General features: G+C 47.9%; 1 protein-coding gene across 1 annotated transcript in view; it reads right to left on the reverse strand.

Annotated features, from left to right (window-relative positions):
- Positions 1–22,548, reverse strand: part of PLCXD3 (phosphatidylinositol specific phospholipase C X domain containing 3) — a 135,672-nt gene that overhangs the window by 36,641 nt on the left and 76,483 nt on the right. The window contains exon 2 of the mRNA XM_065406918.1: positions 13,391–14,099. Coding sequence (XP_065262990.1) covers positions 13,391–14,099 — 709 coding nt within the window. The remainder of the gene's footprint in view (positions 1–13,390; positions 14,100–22,548) is intronic.

Here is a 22,548-nt window from a genome sequence, read left to right on the forward strand (position 1 = left end):
GTGTCACCCAGGATATCTTTGTTGACCTTCTTATCTGTCCTGTTAAAAGATTAATTAACAGCAGACTTTAAAATCAAATGTTAAGAGCCATTACTCCTAACTTTTCATTCATCCTTACAGTCAGCAATAATGAAATGTCTAGATGACATCTGAATTGAAGACAGTATAGTATGATTGACGAGCAATTTTTAGATCTCTTATAAAGCCAAGTAATCTCCACCAGGCTCTTTCATGTTGCATGTCTCTAAAATTATTGCATCTAAATTACATCTACAATCATGTTGACTTCCCTGATTTCAAATAATTGTAAATTTTAACAGGGCATTTGGGTTGAATTACTTTCAACAACAAAGACGAGTTGAACTGGAATAAAAAAATTACAAGAATTGGTATTAAGTTTTGACTTATTTTTCCTGGTTTAAAGAGTCTGGAAAATGTGCTTCTGTGTGAAACTTATATTAAAGTCTCTCACCCTCAGACCTTATTTGTTATTTCTCTGCTGTTTATTATGTGTTCACAAGATGAAGTATTTTTGTTAATAATCAGGTTTAGTTGCTGAAGATGGTCATATTTTCCCTGTTTCAACTAGACAGTCACTTTGGTATTAAATAGAGATAGTTGGAAACCAGAATTTCAGTTTTGAAATGCCAACATTTCAAAGTTTGTTTTTCTGAATTGAACTATACAATGGAAACCTCTCAGAGATAGCACGTATACAAGGGAGGCTGCTTGACTCACATCACAGCAAAGGATCTTTCCAGCAAGCTGGAAGAAGCTATAAAAGAGCAAAGTGACATCATCACTTGGCCTCACTCCCTCCACAACTCAACACGTGGAAGCACGTCCGGAGGGAAATGACTTTGAATGGGGGAGGGTTGTCCCAGGCCGGAAAGGAGTTCCAACCTGTGTATGGAGGATCTGTAAGCTGCTTGTACTATCAGGGTGAGACACTGCTTAATTCAAATCCAGTCTAGTTAATAGAACTCAGATTGCAAATTTGTTTTATTTCTTAGGTAACCAACTTTGATCTGTATGCTATTACTTATAATCACTTAAAATCTATCTTTCTGTGGTTAATAAATCTGTTTTATCTAAAACAGTGTGTTGTTTGAAGTGCAAAGGGAAATCTGCTCAGGAACAGGGGCTGGTGCATGTCCTCTCCACATTGAGGGAGGGGCAGACTGGGTAATAAACTTACACTGGTTAGACTTCTGACCGGCAGGATGGTACAGCTCTGAGATGCTAGGCTGGGGAAAATTGGCTGGAGCCTCTCTATTGTTGGTTCATGAGTGGCTGGCGAAAGCGTTCATGTAACTCAGCTAGATGTGTCCCTGCCTGCGAATGGCTGTGTGAGTGCAGGACCTGGAGGGGTCTGTAGCGTGTCACAATATCACAGTGTGAGAGAGAGCCCAGATTGGTCGGAGAGAGGGATTAGCGGTACCCCAGTTCCAGGTTGCACCCTGGTGAACCCATCACAGTCATCCAGTCCCAGCTTTTGGAAGCTGGAGGTTTAGGGACACCCACAGCATAGGGTTGCGTCCTTGATGATCTTGTCTAATAGCCATCAATGGACCTATCCTCCATGAACTTATTTATTTTATTTTTGAACCCACTTATACTTCTGGCCTTCACAACATCCCATAGCAACCTATTCCACAGGCTGATTGTGTGTTGTGTGTAGGAGTACTTCCTTTTGTTTGTTTTAAACCTATTGCCTATTAAAAATACATTATACTCCCAAACAATAAAGCGGGAGTGGGGTTGAGCGAGAACACGATATTACACAGGAGACAACCAAAATTACAACTGAAATCTGATTAGAACAAAACAGAGTTGGATGGCTGGGAGCTGCGACAGCAAAGGTGTCATCACCTGTTCTCTCAAAGTGTGCTGGCAGAGATGGCAAGTGCGGTCACAGCATAGATACCCATCAACACAAAGCTCAGGGAGGAGGTCTCAGCCATAGCCAGTGCCTGAGCCATTCAGGACTTGAAAAGCCAGCCAGGCCACCTTAAAAAAAAAAAAATCAAACTTTTACTTTATAGGTAAATCAGTGGAAAAAAAGTAGGGTGGACATAATATGATTACAGCTGCTCAGTCCTGTGAACAGGCACTCTGCGTTCTACACTAGCTGCAAGCAGCAGAGAAGTCCTGCTGAGAGCTTTATTAAGAGGGAATTACAATACTGAGCTTGGTGATCAGGAGGGCATGTGCTGCTTTTCAAGGTCATTTCAGGATAAGGAAAAGTGATGCCTGCGCTGGAAAATACAGATTCACGTCACCGCAACATGTAGCTCTCATTAGAAATAGCAAGGAAAAAATAATACAAAAGGTGCATCAATTGCCTTGCTACTTCCAGCAGTGTTCCCTCCGTCTGTGGGGACACAATAAAGAGAATCTCCTTGTCTTGACAGATCCCTCTCAACAGCTGGACGTAATGTCTTTCAGATCCAATGCAGCCAGAGATCAGTATCATTCAAACACTTTGCCAGTGTAGAGAAAGGTCATGGAGCAAGAGATGTACAATTAAGTATCATTAGCCTATTAATATATTCTCATCTGTGGTTAGAAATGACCTCACCAAGAAGCTTAGGCCTGGTCTACACTAGGCGTTTATGTCGAATTTAGCGCCGTTACATCGAATTAACCCTGCACCTGTCCACACCACGAGGCTATTTAGTTCGACATAGAGGTCTCTTAAATTCGACTTCTGTACTCCTCCCCAACGAGGGGAGTAGCGCTAAATTCGACATGGCCATATCGAATTAGGCTTGGTGTGGATGGAAATCGACGCTAATAGCTCCGGGAGCTATCCCACAGTGCACCACTCTGTTGACGCTCTGGACAGCAGTCCGAGCTCGGATGCTCTGACCAGCCACACAGGAAAAGCCCCGGGAAAATTTGAATTCCTTTTCCTGTCTGGCCAGTTTGAATCTCATTTCCTGTTTGGACAGCGTGGCGAGCTCAGCAGCACTGGCAACGATGCAGAGCTCTCCAGCAGAGATGGCCGTGCAATCCCAGAATAGAAAGAGGGCCCCAGCATGGACTGATCGGGAAGTCTTGGATCTCATCGCTGTGTGGGGCGATGAGTCCGTGCTTTCCGAGCTGCGCTCCAAAAGACGGAACGCAAAGATCTATGAGAAGATCTCTAAAGCCATGGCAGAGAGAGGATACAGCCTGGATGCAACGCAGTGCCGCGTGAAAATCAAGGAGCTGAGACAAGGCTATCAGAAGACCAAACAGGCAAACGGACGCTCCGGATCCCAGCCCCACACATCCCGTTTCTACGAGGCACTGCATTCCATCCTTGGTGCGGCCGCCACCACTACCCCACCACTGACCGTGGACTCTGAGGATGGGATATTGTCCACGGCTGGTTCCTCGGACATGTTAGCGGACGGGGAAGATGAGGAAGGAGATGAGGAGGACGAGGCAGTCGACAGCGCTTACCAAGCTGATTTCCCCGACAGCCAGGAGCGATTCATCACCCTTACAGAGATCCCCTACCAACCCTCCCCAGCATGTAACCTGGACACAGATTCAGGGGAAGGATCAAGCGGTAAGTGCTTTAAACATCTAAACATTTATTTTTTATAAAACTGGAATATTAACAATAAGAACAAGGTGTGCTTCATGATTTCTTTACCCTGGGCGCTTAAGTAATCAGTTCCAACTATTTAAAAAAAATCAAACAGTGTCCGGTTGTGCATGATTCTGCTGCCCAAGCTGCTCCACTCTATAGTCCCTGCAACTGCAGCTATATGAAAATCCGGTCTATATGTCCGGGGATAGAGCAATAGTCCTCCACTGACATCTCAACGAAGCTCTCCTGCAGGTAATGGGAAAGCCTGTTCATCAGGTTCCTGGGGAGAGCGGCCTTACTGGGTCCTCCGAAGTAGGAGACATTCCCGCGCCAGGAGACGAGCAAGTACTCCGGTATCATTGCCTTGCACAGCATGGCGGCATAGGGCCCTGGTCTTTGCAGGCTTTCTCGAAGCATCCTTTCCTTCTCAGTGTCCGAGATCCTCAGGATAGTTATGTCGCTCATGATGACCTGCTTTGAATTAGGTAGGGGACTGTTAGTATTGGGACTGCTTGCAAGTTCCTTTACAGAACTGTAACCGCTGGTTTGCAGCCACGCGGTGGATGCGGGAGAGGGGCAGCATACAGGGATCTTTCCCTGGGACATCCGCGAGGGGGTGGAACAGGGACAGAGTTCATGCTTGGCCGATTGCTGGCAGCAGAGACTGGCATTGCTTTCAATGTGAAAGGAGGCCAGTGGTACTACTAAAGTTTTAAGCAGCCACAAGTCTACGGCTTACCATCTTTGCCTGCTACAGAGATTACGGTGTCCTGCCACGCTTCCCAGATCTGCAGTGCAAAACCCCAGGCACTGAAGGCGAGGTCCGAAAATTCGACCTTGTCCTGAGTGCGCATGTGATAGGTGCGGTGCATGGTCTTGTTCACAGAGAAAGACTATGTTCTTTGTTCACAACCACATTTATGTTTCGGAGGAATTCACTACCTTTTCCTCATTCCCACAGCCACATCTGCGACTGTCTCCCAACCCAGACTGGCATCACACTCCCAGAGGCTAGCGCACATTAGGCGGAGGAAGAAGAAGACGCGAGAGGACATGTTCTCAGAACTAATGGGCTGCTCCTGAGCCCAGGCAGCACAGCAGAACCAGTGGAGGGAGAATTTGTCCCAAATGCACCCGACACACATGGACCGTGAGGAGAGGTGGCAGCAGGAAGACCAGCAGGCGACTCAAACGCTGCTTGGACTTCTGAGGGAGCAAACGGACACGCTCCGGCGCCTTGTTGATGTTCTGCAGGAACGGAGGCAGGAGGACAGAGCCCCGCTGCAGTCTATCAGCAACCGCACTCCCCCGCCACCAAGTCCCATACCCCCCTCGCCCAAAGTCCAAAGAAGGAGGGGCGGCAGAGTCCGTGAAAACTCTCACTCGACCCCTGCAGACTGCTCAAGCACCAGAAGGCTGTCATTCCCCAAAATTTGAAAAGTCCTTTCCTGCTCGCCTCACCCAAGCCCCCGTCCAAGTTTCACCCCCCAGTTTCATGTGTGGTTGTTAATAAAAAACACGTTTCTGTTCATTAGTGTTTCAATCATGTTCTTTTGTGGGACAGTCTGTCTGAAGGGGGGGAAGGGGCTTGGTAATTGGACAGGACAGTCACCTTTAGCAGGGTACAGAGGCGGGGGCAGGTCCAGCAGCAGGGCACATACACAGTGCAGTGAGTAGTTACCCTGGTCAGTCCGGGAGGTGGTTTTCATGTTCTGTGCGTGGGGGGGTGGGTTGCTCTGTGACTTTGTGGCGGGGGAGGGCAGTTACAGATCTTATGCAGCGGTCCTTGTCCTAGATCACAGAGCCATGCAGCAGGGGATCTGTAACCCTCCTCCCCCTGCCATAAAGTCACATAGCCCCCACATACACGCAGTCCCGCTCCGGAGGGCTGGCAGGCTCCGTTGAAACAACCAGTCCGCCACTGCGAATCCTGTCATTCCTGGAGTTTAGAAGGATCATTTGCATCAGTACACTACACCCGCTCCCCACCACAGTCTGCGTCCCAGGTTTAAAACATTCCCGCGAAAACAGTAATAAAGACAACGGTGTTCATTAACAAAATAAAACTAAATTTATTTTTTTGGAAGGGGGTGGAGGGGGTCTGTAACTGGAGAGGATAGTCAACAGTAACTGGGTAAAGAAACGGGGGCAGGTTCAGCTTCTCTGTACAGAAACTTAAAAGTCACTGGTTACCCTGCTCACTGTGGAACCTAGCTGTCAAAGCCTCCCGGATGCACAGCGCGTCCCGCTGGGCTCTTCTAATCACCCGGCTGTCTGGCTGGGCGTAATCAGATGCCAGGCTATTTGCCTCAACCTCCCACCCCGCCATAAAGGTCTCCCCCTTGCTCTCACAGAGATTATGGAGCACACAGCAAGCTGCTATAACAATGGGGATATTGGTTTCGCTGAGATCAGAGCGAGTCAGTAAGCTTCTCCATCTCCCCTTGAGACGGCCAAAAGCACACTCCACAACCATTCTGCACTTGCTCAGCCGGTAGTTGAACAGTTCTTTTTCAGTGTCCAGGGCGCCAGTATAGGGCTTCATGAGCCAGGGCATTAGCGGGTACGCTGGGTCCCCAAGGATCACTGTAGGCATCTCCACATCCCCAAGAGTTATTTTGTGGTCCGGGAAGTAAATACCTTCCTGCAGCCGTCTAAACAGACCAGAGTTCCTGAAGACGCGAGCGTCATGAACCTTGCCCGGCCATCCGACGTTGATGTTGGTAAAACGTCCCCTGTGGTCCACCAGTGCTTGCAGCACCATTGAAAAGTAGCCCTTTCGGTTGATGTACTGGCTGGCCTGGTGGTCCGGTCCCAGGATAGGGATGTGAGTTCCATCTATAGCCCCACCGCAGTTTGGGAATCCCATCGCGGCGAAGCCATCTATGATGACCTCCATGTTTCCCAGGGTCACTACCTTTGAGAGCAGTACCTTAACGATTGCGTTGGCTACTTGCATCACAACAACCCCCACGGTAGATTTGCCTACGCCAAACTGGTTCGCGACAGACCGGTAGCTGTCTGACGTTGCAAGCTTCCAGAGGGCTATGGCCACTCGCTTCTGGACAGTCAGGGCTGCTCGCATCCGGGTGTCATTGCGCTTCAGGGCAGGGGACAGCAACTCACAAAGTTCCATGAAAGTCCCCTTCCGCATGCGAAAGTTTCGCAGCCACTGGGATTCATCCCAGACCTGCAGCACTATGCGGTCCCACCAGTCCGTGCTTGTTTCCCGTGCCCAGAATCGCCGTTCCACAACATCCACATGACCCATTGTCACCGTGATGTCCTCGGTGCTGGGTCCCGTGCTTTCTGACAGGTCTGTGCCAGTCTCAGACTTCAGGCCCTCACCGCGGTGCCGTAGCCTCCTCGCCTGGTTCATCTGCATCTGCCTCTGGGAAAGGTGGATGATAAGCTGCGAGGCGTTGACAACGGCCACAACTGCAGCGATGGTCGCAGCGGGATCCATGCTCGCAGTGCTGTGGCGTCCGCGCTGTCACTGACCGGAAAAGTGCGCGAACTGATTTCCCGCCGGCGCTTTCAGGGAGGGAGGGAGGGCGGTAGTGACGGACGGATGACGACAATTACCCAAAAGCACCCTCGACCCTTTTTTTTTTTACCCAGAAGGCATTGGTGGCTCGACCCAGAATTCCAATGGGCAGCGGGGACTGCGGGAACTGTGGGATAGCTGCCCACAGTGCACCGCTTCCAATGTCGACGCTTTCCCCGTTAGTGTGGACTCACAAAGTCGAATTACTGTCCTTAGTGTGGACACACACGTTCGACTTTGCAATATCGATTCCACAAATTCGATTTAAGAGAAATCGAACTACCCTCGTAGTGTAGACATACCCTTAGTGTATACATTGAAAATGGGAGATAAGATAGAAGCTTTAAGGTCACCATGTTTCAAATTCTTCAGTGATGGCCCATAATCATCCATTGCCACCAACTGATTTCAGTTTTCTTTAACCTCTAGACCATGGGTGTCAAACATGCAGGCTGCAAATGGCTCATATGATATATTTATTATGCCTGCATGTCTGTAATGCTCCCCAGGGATACTCCGGGCATGAAGCACCTCACCTCCACCTGCCCTTCGCATGAAGCAGTCATGTCTGTGCCTGCTGTGAATCAGCTCCCTGAAACTACCAGCCTCTGGCAGCACATATCGTGCCTTCCAGACCTCGTTCACTCTGTGTAGGTAGCAATAGGCTCACACCAACCCCCAGTCCTCAGAGCATTCCCTGCAGCCTCCAGCCCCTTGTCCACTAACACTCATAGAATTATATTACAGCATATACCAGCTTGCAAGATTCAGCTAAGGACCATCACTTTGCTTAACACCACAGCACTTAGATATATTCATAGTGAAAATAAGGATAAGTCTATTATCAAAGAATAGAGATTCAAGTGACAGTGAGTAAGAATACTGGAAACAAAGTTACATATAAAACAAAATCATATTACACTTTCCAGAGACTAAACTTAACTGACAGGTTAACATCCTGTCTAGATCAAAGCTAGCTCAAGTAACAGCAGCAGTGAAGCTGGGGCAGCATAGGCAGTGACTGCTTGAATATGCACTTAGGGTGGTACATAGTATCAGGTGTACATGGGTGGGCAGAGCTAGCTTTTGCAGATACCCTTGCATTGTTACTCAAGCTAGCTTTAGCTAGCTCTCGTATGTCTACACATGTTGCAATCACACCTCTCAATTGCAGTGTAGAGCAGGTGGGAAACAGGCACTAAGACGTGAAGTGACTTGCCCGAGGTCACACAGCAATCTGTAACACAGCTTGAAATCCACAGCTCCTAAATGCTAGTCCAGTGCCTGATCTACTGGACAACCATATCTCAACATAAGCATGAACGCTAAATAGCAGAGCTATTGTACTATTTAGAACTACGTCTGAAACACAAATGGCATCAGAGCTTAATGCCTTACTGCGTGTATTACAATATCAGTAATCTTAAACTTCCCAGAGTATAACACTCCTTGTGATGTGGCTCTATAAACAAATTTTTTTTGGTGGGATGGTGCTTGCATATCACCATGGCTTGCAACTGCTTCTGACCAATCAGTCTGCTTCATTTCTTATTGCCATATTATATGATATGATATATTCTAGATGACAGTTGCTTGGTTACTAAAACTCTTATATCAACAGCTACAATATTAAAATCCTGCCAAAGGTCAAATCTCACTGAATGATCAGGAAGTGTCTTAATATATATTATTTGTCTTAACATCTGATATAAACACTGAAAGTCATTTCACGGTAATCGCTTGTACATCTGTTACAGCCATAGTGTAATACAGTATCATATGTGAAATATATCATTATAATTGTGGAAGCATTTCCATTATAAACTCTTAATGCAGTTTATATCTTGGCCATAAAATTCATTCCTAGCAGATAACGGAATAACAAAGCTTTTGCCTAGGAGTAAATTTGTTGAGAAAAATTCAATAAAATCAGGTTAGCTATTTCTGAGATCTAAGCGGGAAGAAATCACCGTAAGCTTTATGTTCACATAAAGAATGATACTTAATGAATTCAGCCTCACAATACCCCGGTGAGGGAAGTATTATTGTCTCTGACCTAATGGAAGAAAATATTGCACAAATGACGGCATTCTGCTGGCTGTTGTGTGTGCAAGATTCATATATAATGATGCAACATCAAGCTCTCCTGCATGACTCATCTGCATGGTTGCCTGTGCTATTTACCAGTTCATTTATTGCTACGGTGACCAGACGTCCCATTTTTAAAGGGACAGTCCTGTATTTAAGCTTTCCCAACTTTTTCTTAAAAATGGGCAAACTGTCCCGTATTTTCAGTCTCTCTGCCATCAGTACTGGTGGGTCCTGCTGCTGGCTAGATCCCTGCTCACCAACCGACTGCCAACCAGTGGTGAGTGGGGGGGTCCAGTGGCCGACTATGGGGGTGGGTGTGCAAGGCTGGTGGCGGAACAAAGCTGCAGCGCGTGGGGCCAGCCGCTCCCACTGATGGTCCGTCAGCGCAGGCTCTGCTGTGTGCTGGCTCTCGGCAAGCAGGACTCAGTCCTGTTTCCGGCTGGCACTGGCTACATGCTGAAGCGGTTGGCAAGCGCAGGCAGCCACTTTACAGCCACTGGATGGTGGCGGGTTGTGTGTCGCCTCCGCTGCCCCTTTACGTGCTCCCCCTCTCGCTCTCTTCCCCTACCTTTCCCTCCCTCCTCCACCCCACAGCTGGAAGTAGCTCCCATCCCTTCCCTCTCACACAGTGCCGAAAGGCTGCTGCTGACCACATTGTGGTGTGAACCCTGGCAGAAATCTGGGACGGGGGGCAAGTGACCATGCATGCCCCCACCCACGTGTTGCCACAGGAAGACATGGTACCAGGAGAGAGGGGTCCGTCCCGGGGATCCAGCCAGGCATGGAGGGCGAAGAACACCAGGCAGGGAGGGTTGGGTCAGTTGGTCACATTCCCTTCCCCCCACCATGAGAGAGGTGTACCAAAACGTGCGTGTGTGTGTGAGAGACCCCTCCCCATGTGAACCCTAAAGCCTTAAAGATAAAAAGGTAAATAAAAAAAATACTGTGTAGTTGGATTATTTTTAAACAGGCTCAGTCAACTTGATGTTAATTTGAAAGTTTGTACTGCATAGTTGATTGATTGCCATTGAACTCGCTTGAATAAGAGTCATTTTACCAGGTGTCCCGTATTCAGCATACGGAAATATGGTGACCCTATGTATTGCACCAAATACTGGCTTGCCTTTCTTCTATTAGATAACAGTGGTCTGCCAGTCCCTGTGTCACTTCCTGTGAACATCATGTATTTCCTAACTCCAAGTGTATTCTGCGTAATTAACAGCTTACTCAGGATATGTACATAGGTTGTTAGAAAGGATGTGGGAGCCTTTCACGGGCAAAACTGGTTTCAGGTTTGGATATGGCCCCAAACGTCAGAGAAGACTTAAGCCAGCTTGAAGCATATAACTAGAGGCCTCAGAGCGTACTTCATATAATCCTCCTCATCTTTAGCGGTCTTCTGATCAGACAGTCTAGCAGCTATTTAGCTCCATTCTCCTCCCAACTTCAGAGATGGCTTCAGTGCTTCAAGTGAGACAATACTGATCAGTAAGATGTACCAACCGTTTTTCGTAGCCTAGCATATTGCCACATAGCAGTGCCCCAGCACCCCTTGTATATCAGCATTTCTCTTTCTCTCTCCCCCCGCCCCCATTCTCCTTTGGGCTCTGTTCAGCATGCATTATCATGGCACATGCTTAGCCAGGAGTGGTGAAACTCAAAGGTTTGTGTGAAAAAGAGGGTGTCTCTCTTTCTCTCCCCGCACCTCAGATGTTGGCTGCATCCTACCATCCAGTGGCTTATTTACTAGGCGAATCTACAGCCTGCTCTGTTCCCTGGAGAAAGAAAAGAGGAAAGCAACACTCAAACAAGCCACCTTCCCTTGGCACAGTCAAAGAGGGTGAGAAGAAACTCCAGTCCTTCTGTATGAACTGTGCATAAGGTCCTCGTTTCCACAATGTTGACCTGGGGAGAGGCTATAAACAACCCTGGTTCCGCCATGGGCAGTGAAGGAAGAAATCTTGGCTCCTGCTCCTTTGGCATGGAAGAGAGAGAGAACCTCCCTTAGTTCCACTGTAGAGGAGGCAAGAATCTGTGGATAAATAGCTATGTTTTGTGGACTGAAAAGGGGAAGAGACTCCCACCAGCATGCCTTTCTCAATCTCCAGAAAGCACCGGGTCTTGGTGGCTGCTGAGAGTCTCCCATTCCATCGGGAAGGAGAGACCATGGGTAATGGGGTTGTAGGAGTCAAAAAGAAAGGAAGGAATGGCTGATTTGGTTGGTGATGCAAAAGAAGCAAACTTGTGATTGAGGGATGAACAGGGAAGACAAGAGCGGATAACACTGTGGGGAGAGGGGAGGAAAATAGCTCCACCAGCTTTATGGCACCAAAGGAATTCTCTGTTTGCCAATTCTGGCCAGTTTCCATCCATTTCATACCACTCAAGCAGCATAGAGGGCATGAAGGAAACCAGAGAATCCAATCCACTGAATTTTTTTCGACTGGGTGCTAGTAAGTCTAGAAGTAAACAAGCCCACTGGTCAGAAAATGGTAATGACACTTTTATGTATCCAGTTAATTACATGGCCCTGTAGCATCTGTGTCACTTCTTGTGGGCCTGTACCAAAGTAGCATTGTGGGTCCTCAAAGTCATATGATCCCTTATTATTACAGTGGTGTGGCATCACAACTTCTTTTTAAAGGCCAATATTTTAAAGTTTAAAATCAATATGCTTAATCGGATTACTTGAAATTTGGTGTGCCTCAGCAGGGTACAGGGTAGGGTTAGTGAGCCAAATTTGGAGTATTGTGGAGGATTGTGGAGATATAAGCCCTGAAAAAATAGCCATTTTTCTAAGAGTTTCTAGGGTTGTGAGGGGTTGTTTTTGTTGTTGTTTTCTGAGGAGCTAGAGATCAAACTTGATGTGATGCGGGTCAAAATTGCCTCACTCTGAGTTTTACCCAAGGTGGTGCATGGCCCCCCAAAGTCTTTGAGGGGACCCAAACTGAGAATGGCATTGAAGAAAATGTACATTTTTTATAGTGCACATTCACCAATACACAAAAACGGCAGGAGGGTTTCCATTCTCGCCATTTAATATGCTTTAAAGCTCAACTCTTGTAAGTGCTCTAAAATGCAAATAGTTAATCGGATTGCTTTGAAATTTGGTGTCCCTTAAGGGGGCATGCAGGAGATTAGTAACCCAAATTTGGGGTTCCCGAGTTACAGGTGCAACAAAACCAGTTTTCTTCTACTGCCTTGTACTGTTAAACTGAGAGGTATCATGACCAGATGAATCATAATCACAGACCTCACTGAAACTGATGGCTGTGAACTTGCTCTGCAGTTTATATAACTAAGTATACGGTAACAACAAGTCCCCATCTTAGATAAAAGGAGTTCTGGACTGAGCAGCTGGAGGTTGCTACAATTCTGGGGAGAAATGTAATCAAAGTCTTTGGGGGAAAATAGACACGTGAAGGCTTCTGAGGAGGGGAGGCGTATTAGGGGGTAGAGGAGTGGGGGAATACAGGGAGAAGAGTTTGAGGCTGCAGTGAGGGGAGGAGGTTTATAAGGAGGGGGATAAATGAAATTGGATGATAGGGATACAATTAGAAAGGCCAAGGCAAAAAAAGATATTAAACTAGCTAGAGACAAAGGGTAACAAGAAAACATTCTACAAATACATTAAAAGCAAGAGGAAGACCAAGGACAGGGTAGGTTCATTACTCAATAAGGGGAAGGAACAACAACAGAAAATGTGGAAGTAGCACTAGTGCTAAATGACTTTTTTGTTTCGGTTTTAACCAAAAAGATTAGTAGCGATTGGATGTCTAACATAGTGAATGCCAGTGAAAATGAGGTAGGATCAGAGGCTAAAATAGGGAAAGAACAAGTTAAAACTTATTTAGACAAGTTAGATGTCTTCAAGTCACCAGCGCCTGATGAAATGCATCCTAGAATATGCAAGGAGCTGATTGAGGAGATATCTGAACCATTAGTGACTATCTTTGAGTAGTCATGGAAGATGGGACAGATTCCAGAAGACTGGACTGTTGTTTCCTTTAAATGCTTGAAGATCACCTTTGAACTTTGACTCTAACCCATCATAGCAGAGAAAAAAGAAATGCATCTGCTAAATCTTCCATAATAGGAGCGATAAAAACAGAGTTAATGACACATAGAACACAATCAATCTGAACACACAGTGCCTTCCAGACACTTACCTTTCTGTGATTGTTTCTCTGAGTCCACTAGTAACACCCTTAACCACAGTACTAGCTTTGGGGGTCAGCACCACTTGAGATATAAAAAAGGAGCCCTTCTTTCTTCTCTCAATGATTGATGCCTGAAGAAACTGAATCAGTTTTTCTGGGTCTGTTGTGTTTGCCCAAGGAGCTGGCATCATCTGCCCTGGCCAAAGAAATGGTACCTCAAGAGCGACTGGACTGTGATAAAATACCAACACTTGGTAATCCTTCTCCCACAGGTACTGGAGACTTACTTCTTGGGCAAATATAGCAGGGCACATTTTATTTCCAAAGGTGCCTTTGAGCATTTGGACCAGGTTCTCATGATGATATTTCTGCATCCCATAGAAATGATTGAAGTCCAAGAAGACCACTTCTTTATGGTGGTCAGTCAGAAATGCATTGATCTCTTCAAGGCCCTCATTGACTTTGGCACTGAATAAACCATGAGCAAAGTAAAGTTCATTGTCAGGATCTCTGGGTTTGGTGGAAATTCTGAGATCAAAATATCGTATACCTGCACCCAGCTGGCTAGTAAAGTTCATCGTCTGTGTTGCCAACCACTTTCTCATCAACTTTTTAGCCACAGTCCCAAATACGGAGACAAAATTCTGGACAGTTTCTGGTTGTTCAGGTCCAACTGGAGAGGCTTCGTCGATGTAGAAGCTAAAGGAGTCGTGAGACCCTACAAATATAACAAAGAAAAATCAATGTTGCATTCATACACAAAGTTATAAATACTCCTCTTTCAGGATAATCTAATTTTCTGGTCAGCACACAGATACTCTAAAATTGGCCTTTTCCTACCAACCCTCCCACCCCCATCCCACCCCATACATTATTTTCATGGAATCAATATTCACATGTGTTGAAAGTGAATGAATTTAAGGGAGCTAAATGAAATGTGTATTACTTTCATTAGTACCCCTTACTTATGCCCTTAGTACTACTGAAGTCAATGGGCCTGATTATTAGTGTAAGGCAGGAGTAACTCCACAAGTCAGTCAACTTGCAGAAGTGTGTAATACCTATGTAAATGAGAAGAGAATTAGGCCCAATCAGTATGTTCACATGACTAATGGTTAGCTGGATCAGGACCTTTGTGATGAGCAAAAATACATATCCTTGAAATTTTACAAAAGCAAAAGTTTTCAATAGCCCTTAAGTATCAGGGGGTAGCCGTGTTAGTCTGTATCTACAAAAACAACAAGGAGTCTGGTGGCACCTTAAAGACTAACAGATTTATTTGAGCATAAGCTTTCGTGCCACGAAAGCTTATGCCCAAATAAATCTCTTAATAGCCCTTAAGTGACTTAGGAGCACAGATACTATTTTCAAAAACACCTAAGTCCCACTGACTTTCAATCAGGATCCTAAACCAGTTACTTTTGAAAATTATATCCCAAATCTTTGTACTCATGGGAGAAACAGTGTATCTTGCATTGCAAGGAGAAGCACGTGATCTAATAGGTCTTTTTCATCCTTAAGTACTGTGATGCAGTCTAAAGGGAAAGGTGAAAGTCTACACTAATATGGTCACCACTGTTACAAAATTGTGAAATATTGTATAAAGTCTGCCTTGTGAGGTATCATTGGAAAAGTTGTAATCTGCTAAATATGATCATCTTGTTACAATGTGTATATTGATGCTGTGTGTGGAGTTATGAAATTTTGCTCTGAGTTTGTAACTCAAACATGTTGTGGGTCTGAGAAACATCCACAGGCTAGCTCTTTAGAAATAATAAAGGAGGTGTAAACAAGGATGTCTGCATGTCATCCCTTAAGACCCCTCAGACAGCATGTAGGCAAAGGTGCAAACTAGAATCTACAATTCAGATAAAGGACGGATGGCAGAGCACACATGTCATGGAACTGCCTGACCTGTAACTAGGGTGACCAGATGTCCCGATTTTATCGGGACTGTCCCGATATTTGCTTCTTTGTCCCGCGTCCCGACCGATGTTTGGTTGGGACACTGGACAAACAAGAAATTTTGTCCTCCCGGAGGGACTCTCGCCCCCCCCCCCCCCACACCCCGGCTCCGTCCCCTCCTTCCCCCATTGGCTCCCTCCCCAAATCCCCACCCTGGCCCCGCCTCTTCCCCAACCACGCGGCATTCCTCCTCCCTCCCAGGCTTGCAGCTGCATGGCGGCGCAAGCCTGGAGGGAGGGAGGGGGGTGGTGAGTCAGCTCCGGCACCCGGGCACCGGGCGGGCAAAGGGGGGCTGGCAAGGGAGGGAGGGAGACGGGGTGGTTCAGCTCTGAGCCCCCCGCCGTGCCAGAGGGCTCCTGCCGGGGGCAGCGTGGTGGGTCCGGAAGGGGGCAGCGCGGAGCGGGCAGGGACCGGGTGGGCGGCACGGGGGCGTGGGCCGAATCCCCGCTGCTGCCGGGGAGCCCCGTGCCTCTCCCTCCCGCTCGCGGCTGCAGCTCCTTCCCAGCGGGACGCGCCGCCCGCCCCGCGCCTCTCTCGCTCGGCTGCGCTCCAGCGGCTCCTTCCCAGTGGGAGGGAGACTAGGCGCGGGCGCCGCATGTGCCCGGGGCGGCGGAAGGAGCGTCCCGCTGGGAAGGAGCTGCAGCCACAAGCGGGGGTTCGGCCCGCTCCGACCACCTGGTCCCTGCCCGCTAATGCCCGGCACCTTTTTTTTTTTTTTTTTGCTCAGCTGGGCCCCCCGCGTCTCTGATCTGGTCACCCTACCTGTAACACTGCCAAGATTTTTTCCAGCCAAAAGGGTCAAGGTATAAAAAGGGGAAACAAAGGCCTCTGGCCACCTTCTTTCTACCCCATCTCGGAACTGTTAATTCTGACAAGGGAAGTTTTGAACAAAAGGACTGAAGTCCCCAAAGCTCCTTGGGCAACCCAGAGAGACATATAGAAAACTAGATTTAACATTCCTGCTAACATTTTGGACCACATACTCTGATACAACTGAAATGTGTTTTACCTGCCTTAACCTTTTCATAACGCTCATTTCTTTTCTTAGTTAATAAATCTTTAGTTAGTTTACTAAAGGATTGGCTACAATGTTGTTTTTGGTGTAAGGTCCTTAGGATCCATTGACTTGGGTGAGTGACTGGTGTCTTGGGGCTGGAAGAACCTAATGTGTGGTGATTTTTAGTTTTAATAACCTTTCATCACAGAAGTCCAGTTTGTCAGAGTGGTAATATGGGCTGCTGGAGGGTCGAAAGGGACTGCTTGGGGCTCCATATTAAGCTAGTATAGTGATCCAGGAGCACACATTTGTTGCTGTTTTGGTTAAATCCTATTACAGAATAAAACACCAGTGTGGGAGCATCTGCCCAGTTTTTGTCAGTCTGACCTGAAATTGGCTCTCTCAGCTGTGATCCACACCAGGTACAGTAATAGGGTTGCCAGGTGTCCCATTTTTGACTAGAATGTCTGGTCGAAAAGGGACACTGGTGGCTCCAGTCAGCACCACAGTTAAAAGTCCAGTTGGTGGGGCTGGCAGGCTCCCTACCTGGCTCTGCATGGCTCCCAGAAGCCTTGATATGTCCCTCAGGCTCCTAGGCGGAGGAACGGCCAGGAGGGTTCCGTGCACACTGACCCCGCCCTATGCGCCAACTCTGCAGCTCCCATTGGCCAGGGAGCTGCAGGGGCGGCACCTGTGGGTGGAAGCAGGGTGCATCGCGCAGAGCCTCCTGGCTGCCCCTACACCTACGGAGATGTTGCCACTTCCAGGGAGCCCCCCAAGGTAAGCGCTGCCCAGAGCCTGCTCCCCGCACCCCCTCCCACATCCCAACCCCCTGCCTCATCCCTGAGCCCCCTCCAGCACCCAAACTCCCTCCCAGAGCCCACTCCCCACACCCTCTCCCACACCCAAACCCCTACCCAACCCGGAGCCCCCTCCTGCACCTTGAACCCCTCATTTCTCGCCCCTAGCCCAGAGCCCATACCCCCTCCCACATCTCAACCCCCTGCCTCAGCCCAGAACCCCCTCCCATACTCCAAACCCCTTGGCTCTACCCCCCAGCCTGAAGCCCCCTCCTGCATCCCAAATCCCTCAGACCCAGACCCACCCCAGAGCCCACACCCCAATCCCCTGCCCCAGCCCAGAGCACCTTCCTGCACCCTGAACCCCTCATTTCTGGGCCCACCCCGGAGCCTGCACCCCCAGCCAGAGCCCTCACTTCCTCCTGCATCCCAACCCCTTCCCAGCCCACTGAAAATGAGTGAGCGAGTGAGTGAGGGTGGGGGAGAGCAGGGCTTTGGAGCTGTGCTCTGACTTTGCTCCAGCTCCAGGCAAAAACCTGCAGCTCCACTGCTCCGGAGCTGCTCCGCGCTCCAGCTCCGGGCTCCGCTCCAAAGCCCTGGGGGAGTGACAGAGGGAGGGGGGGAGGCACTGAGCAGGGGACAGGGCCTCAGAGAAGAGGCAGGGCAGGGGCGAGGCAAGGGTGTTTGGTTTTGTGAGATTAGAAAGTTGGCAACCCTATACGGTGACAACTACCATTAGCTTTTGGTTCTTCATCACAAAATGAACAAAAATTTACCCCTCTTTCCTACTGTCATACTGCATCCCATTACCTTGCCTGGGATGGGTTTACGGAGCCCAAGCACAACAGGCAACTCTGTGGGTGAAATTCATCAGAGTGAAAAGGGCTTGTACCCAGACCTATCCTGCATTTTGTGCAAATCTCTTTGAAGTCAATGGGACTTTTGTGCCTGGAATGGGCTGCAGCACCAGAGTCATAAAGTTTCAGGGCAGAAGAGGCCACCAGATCAACTAGCCTGTAGTTGGACCGCCTTATATCACAGGCCACCAACTCCACCCAACAACTGCACACTGGACCCAACAACTGAAATGAGACCAAAGTATTACAGCCCACAGAAGACTGGAGTTATGTGCCACAGACAGAGAATCAATCAGAGGGACCAAGGTGCACCAGTGCCTGAGGTTCCCACAATGGCAGGGAAAAGAATCAGTGAGATATACCCAGATAATCCCGGCAAGTGAACTGCAGCCATGCACTGGAGATGAAACTGAAAAATCCCCAGGGTCACTGCCAATCTGACCTAGGGGGAAATTCCTTCCTGACCCCGCACATGGTGATCAGTTAAATCCTGGACATGTGAGCAAGAACCAGCCAGCCAACCACCTGAGAGAGAGAGAATGCTCAATGCCACCTCTGGACCTCCCCATCCAATGTCCCATCTCCAGCTGTGGCTATCTTCCATGTTTCAGAGGAAAGAGATACAAAACAAAACAAAAAACCTCCTTGAAAGTCCCATTGTTTTTCCTTATTATCTTAACTGCCTCCTTCAACTGCATTTTATTTTAAATAAATTGCGAGCTGTGATTAACTTTTTTCTGACAAGTGCCTTGATACCATATTCCTTACACAGCTGGTTAGATCATAGAAATGTATGTGGTTACACAGAGATACCCTAATAGACTAGATCTGCATACAGAATTTTAATGCTAAATCGAGTGGGTACCACCAATTTGAGCAGTGACTCGTGTTTCAACATATTACAGGAAAAATAAATGGAATACATTAAAGATTCTGCTCAGGTTAGCAAACCTCTTATTTAAGACTAGGCTTAGGTTATTGATATTATCCTGGAATGGATCATGTGAACATTTACTACCATGTATATTCTTAATCTAAAAAAAAGTCCCTTTGATTTCAGTAGGATTCTGTATGGAAGTAAGGATATCTACAGTAGCAGCTGATTGCAGGATTAAGCCCCAAATTTGTGGGAAGATAGGAACAGACCAATGGTCTAGTTCAGTGGTTTTCAAACTTTTTTTCTGGCGATCCAGTTGAAGAAAATTGTTGATGCCCGCGACCCAACGGAGTGGGGATGAGGGGCTCGGGGTGTGGGAGGGGCTCAGGGCTGGGGCAGAGGGCTGCGGGGTGGGGCCATGAATGAGGGGTTCAGGGTGTGGGAGGGGGTCAGGGCTCTGGGCTGGGGTTGCAGGCTCTGGGGTGGGGGCTGGGATGAGGGGTTTGGGGTGCAAGAAGGGGGTCTGGTTTTGGGGGGGCTCATGGCTGGGGCAGGGGATCGGGGCGCAGGATTGGGCCGCGGACTTACCTCGGGCGGCTCCCGATCAGCGGCGCAGCAGGAGTGCTAAGGCAGGCTTCCAGCCTGTCCTGGCACCACGGACCACGCTGCACCCCAGAAGTGGCCAGCAGCAAGTCCAGCTCCTAGGCGGAGGTGCGCAAGCAGCTCCATGTGGCTCTTGCCCGCAGGCACTGCCCCCCCCCACCTCCCATTGGCCAATGGGAGTGCGGAGTCAGTGCTCGAGGCAGAGGCAGTGCGTGGAGCCCCATGCCCCCCCCACATAGGAGCCGGACCTGCTGCTGGCCACTTCTGGGTCGCAGCGCAGTGTTGGGATAAGTACGGACTAGCCTGCCTTAGCTAGGCAGCACCACTGACGGGACTCTTAACAGCCCGGTCGGTGATGCTGACCGGAGCCGCCACAACCCAGTGCCTTACATTCCGCGACCCACAGTTTGAAAACCACTGGTCTAGTTAGTCTGCTAGGTTGCCTCCAGTAGCCTGATGTTTTAGAGGAAGGCATACAACTCCCCAAATACACCTGGTCATGGAATCATAGAATCATAGAATATTAGGGTTGGAAGAGACCTCAGGAGGTCATCTAGTCCAGCCCCCTGCTCAAAGCAAGACCAACACCAACTAAATCATCCCAGCCAGGGCTTTGTCAATCTGGGCCTTAAAAACCTCTAAGGATGGAGATTCCACCACCACCTGAGGAAACCCATTCCAGTGTTTCACCACCCTCCTAGTGAAATAGTGTTTCCTAATGTCCAACCTAGACCTCCCCCACTGCAACTTGAGCCCATTGCTTCTTGTTCTGTCATCTACCTCCACTGAGACCAGCTTAGATCCATCCTCTTTGGAACCCCCTTTCAGGTAGTTGAAGGCTGCTATCAAATCCCCCCTCACTCTTCTCTTCTTCAGACTAAATAACCCCAGTTCCCTCAGCTTCTCCTTGTAAGTTATGTGCCCCAGCCCCCTAATTGTTTTTCTTGCCCCCCGCTGGACTCTCTCCAATTTGTCCACATCCCTTCTGTAGTGGGGGGACCAAAACTGGACACAATACTCCAGGTGTGGCCTCACCAGTGCCGAATAGAGGGGAATAATCACTTGCCTCGATCTGCTGGCAATGCTCCTACTAATACAGCCCAATATGCCGTTGGCCTTCTTGGCAACAAGGGCACACTGCTGACTCATATCCAGCTTCTCATCCACTGTAATCCCCAGGACCTTTTCTGCAGAACTGCTGCTTAGCCAGTCAGTCCCCAGCCTGTAGCGGTGCATGGGAGTCTTCCTTCCTAAGTGCAGGACTCTGCACTTGTCCTTGTTGAACCCCATCAGATTTCTTTTGGCCCAATCCTCCAATTTGTCTAGGTCACTCTGGATCCTATCCCTACCCTCCAGCGTATCTACCTCTCCCCCCAGCTGAGTGTCATCTGCGAACTTGCTGAGGCTGCAATTAATCCCATCATCCAGATCATTAATAAAGATGTTGAACAAAACCGACCCCAGGACCGACCCCTGGGGCACTCCACTTGATACCGGCTGCCAACTAGACATCGAGCTGTTGATCACTACCTGTTGAGCCCAGCAATCTAGCCAGGTTTTTAATCCACTTTATAGTTCATTCATCCCAATCCATACTTCTTTAGTATAAAACAGTCATTATTGGTCAGTATAAAACAGTCATTATTTAAATTACTAGAGTCAAGAGGAACAGCACAAAAGTCTCATCGCAGAGGACTAAGCTTGTCAATATACACAATTTAACTTTTGTAAAGTAACCACAGACAATACAGAGGAGGAGGGGGAGATTCATTTAACGTCTGGCAAGCTTCTGAATATTTTCAGCCAGGGAAATTTAGAAAAATAATTTTTGTAATTTTAGTATCTTTATGCACAGGCCGGAGTCCAGTGAGCTGGGACTTTTGGGGGCAGGGACAACAGGAGAGGAGAGTGCCATAAGTTTAGAGACACTATGTCATGTTGTGCAGATTGGACAGGAGGAATTCATTAAAACGTATCAAAAGACAAATGAAATCAAACTACTGTTTGGTTTGCTGATTGACACTATGTATTGAACAGATGTGATCATATCTGTAGCTGACCATGATGATATAAAAATTCTTCCTAGTTGGAGATTATAACTGACTCATAACATCCATAGGTATAAGTAATTTGAACAGTTCCTTCCAATATGATTTATCATGCACTTGTCAACATCAAAATTTCTCTGTCTTCATCTTGGCCTGTTACCTTTACAAATCTACTCATATGACTTTGAGATTCCAACATCTTTGCACCTGGTAGAAAAGTTATCTTATGGTCCTCGTGCCATCACATCTAATTGTCAATATTCCTGATGATGAGAGGATCTCTTACAACCATCACCTTTATTATATAGCAAACTGGGTTCCGTTCTATTGTAAAGCTTATGGTGGGTGAGGAATCCGCCTCCCCCTCCTTCCACTAGAAAGTGGGTCTTTAGGGACAACTGTCTGTCAGTGTTCTTTCTATCAACTGTGACACTGGCTTCCATAACTGAAGGAAGGATGCCATTTCTGAGGTAAGGTTTCTCTGGGGTACATTAGTTGAAACAATGATAGATTTAAAAATACAATCTTTCTCTGTCTTGCTCATCCTCCCCTTTAGTGTCCCATGCTTCAAGGAAGTGTATTTGCATTCCCGGAGGCAGAATGTGGAAGCACAGTTCAACGGACAGAGCACAGGACTGGAAACCTGCCACTCCCTGAGTTCTAATCCTTGTTCTACCACTGACTTGCTGTGTGGTCTTGGACTAGTCACCTATTCTTCAACTGCACTTTAAGGACCAGAAATCCCCAGGCTTGCTACAGGTTCTCTGAGACGCTCCAGTTTCCTTTCAAGACCTTTGGGATGTATTATGTTCATGTAGTTAGATTAGTAACTGCAAGAGCCCTGAAGACAACTTCCTGCACATGGAAGGCTGCTGATCTGCACCCTTATAATTTGTATCACAATAGTGCCTAGAGGCCCCAACCAATATTGAGCCCCATTATATAGGTAAGTAACAGCTAGCAAGAGAATCTCTGCTCCAAAGAGCTTACAATTTAAACCGACAAGATGGACCGCGGGCG

This window comes from Emys orbicularis, chromosome 6 (genome assembly GCF_028017835.1).
Source record: "Emys orbicularis isolate rEmyOrb1 chromosome 6, rEmyOrb1.hap1, whole genome shotgun sequence".
In the NCBI taxonomy this organism is placed as follows: Eukaryota; Metazoa; Chordata; order Testudines; family Emydidae; genus Emys; species Emys orbicularis.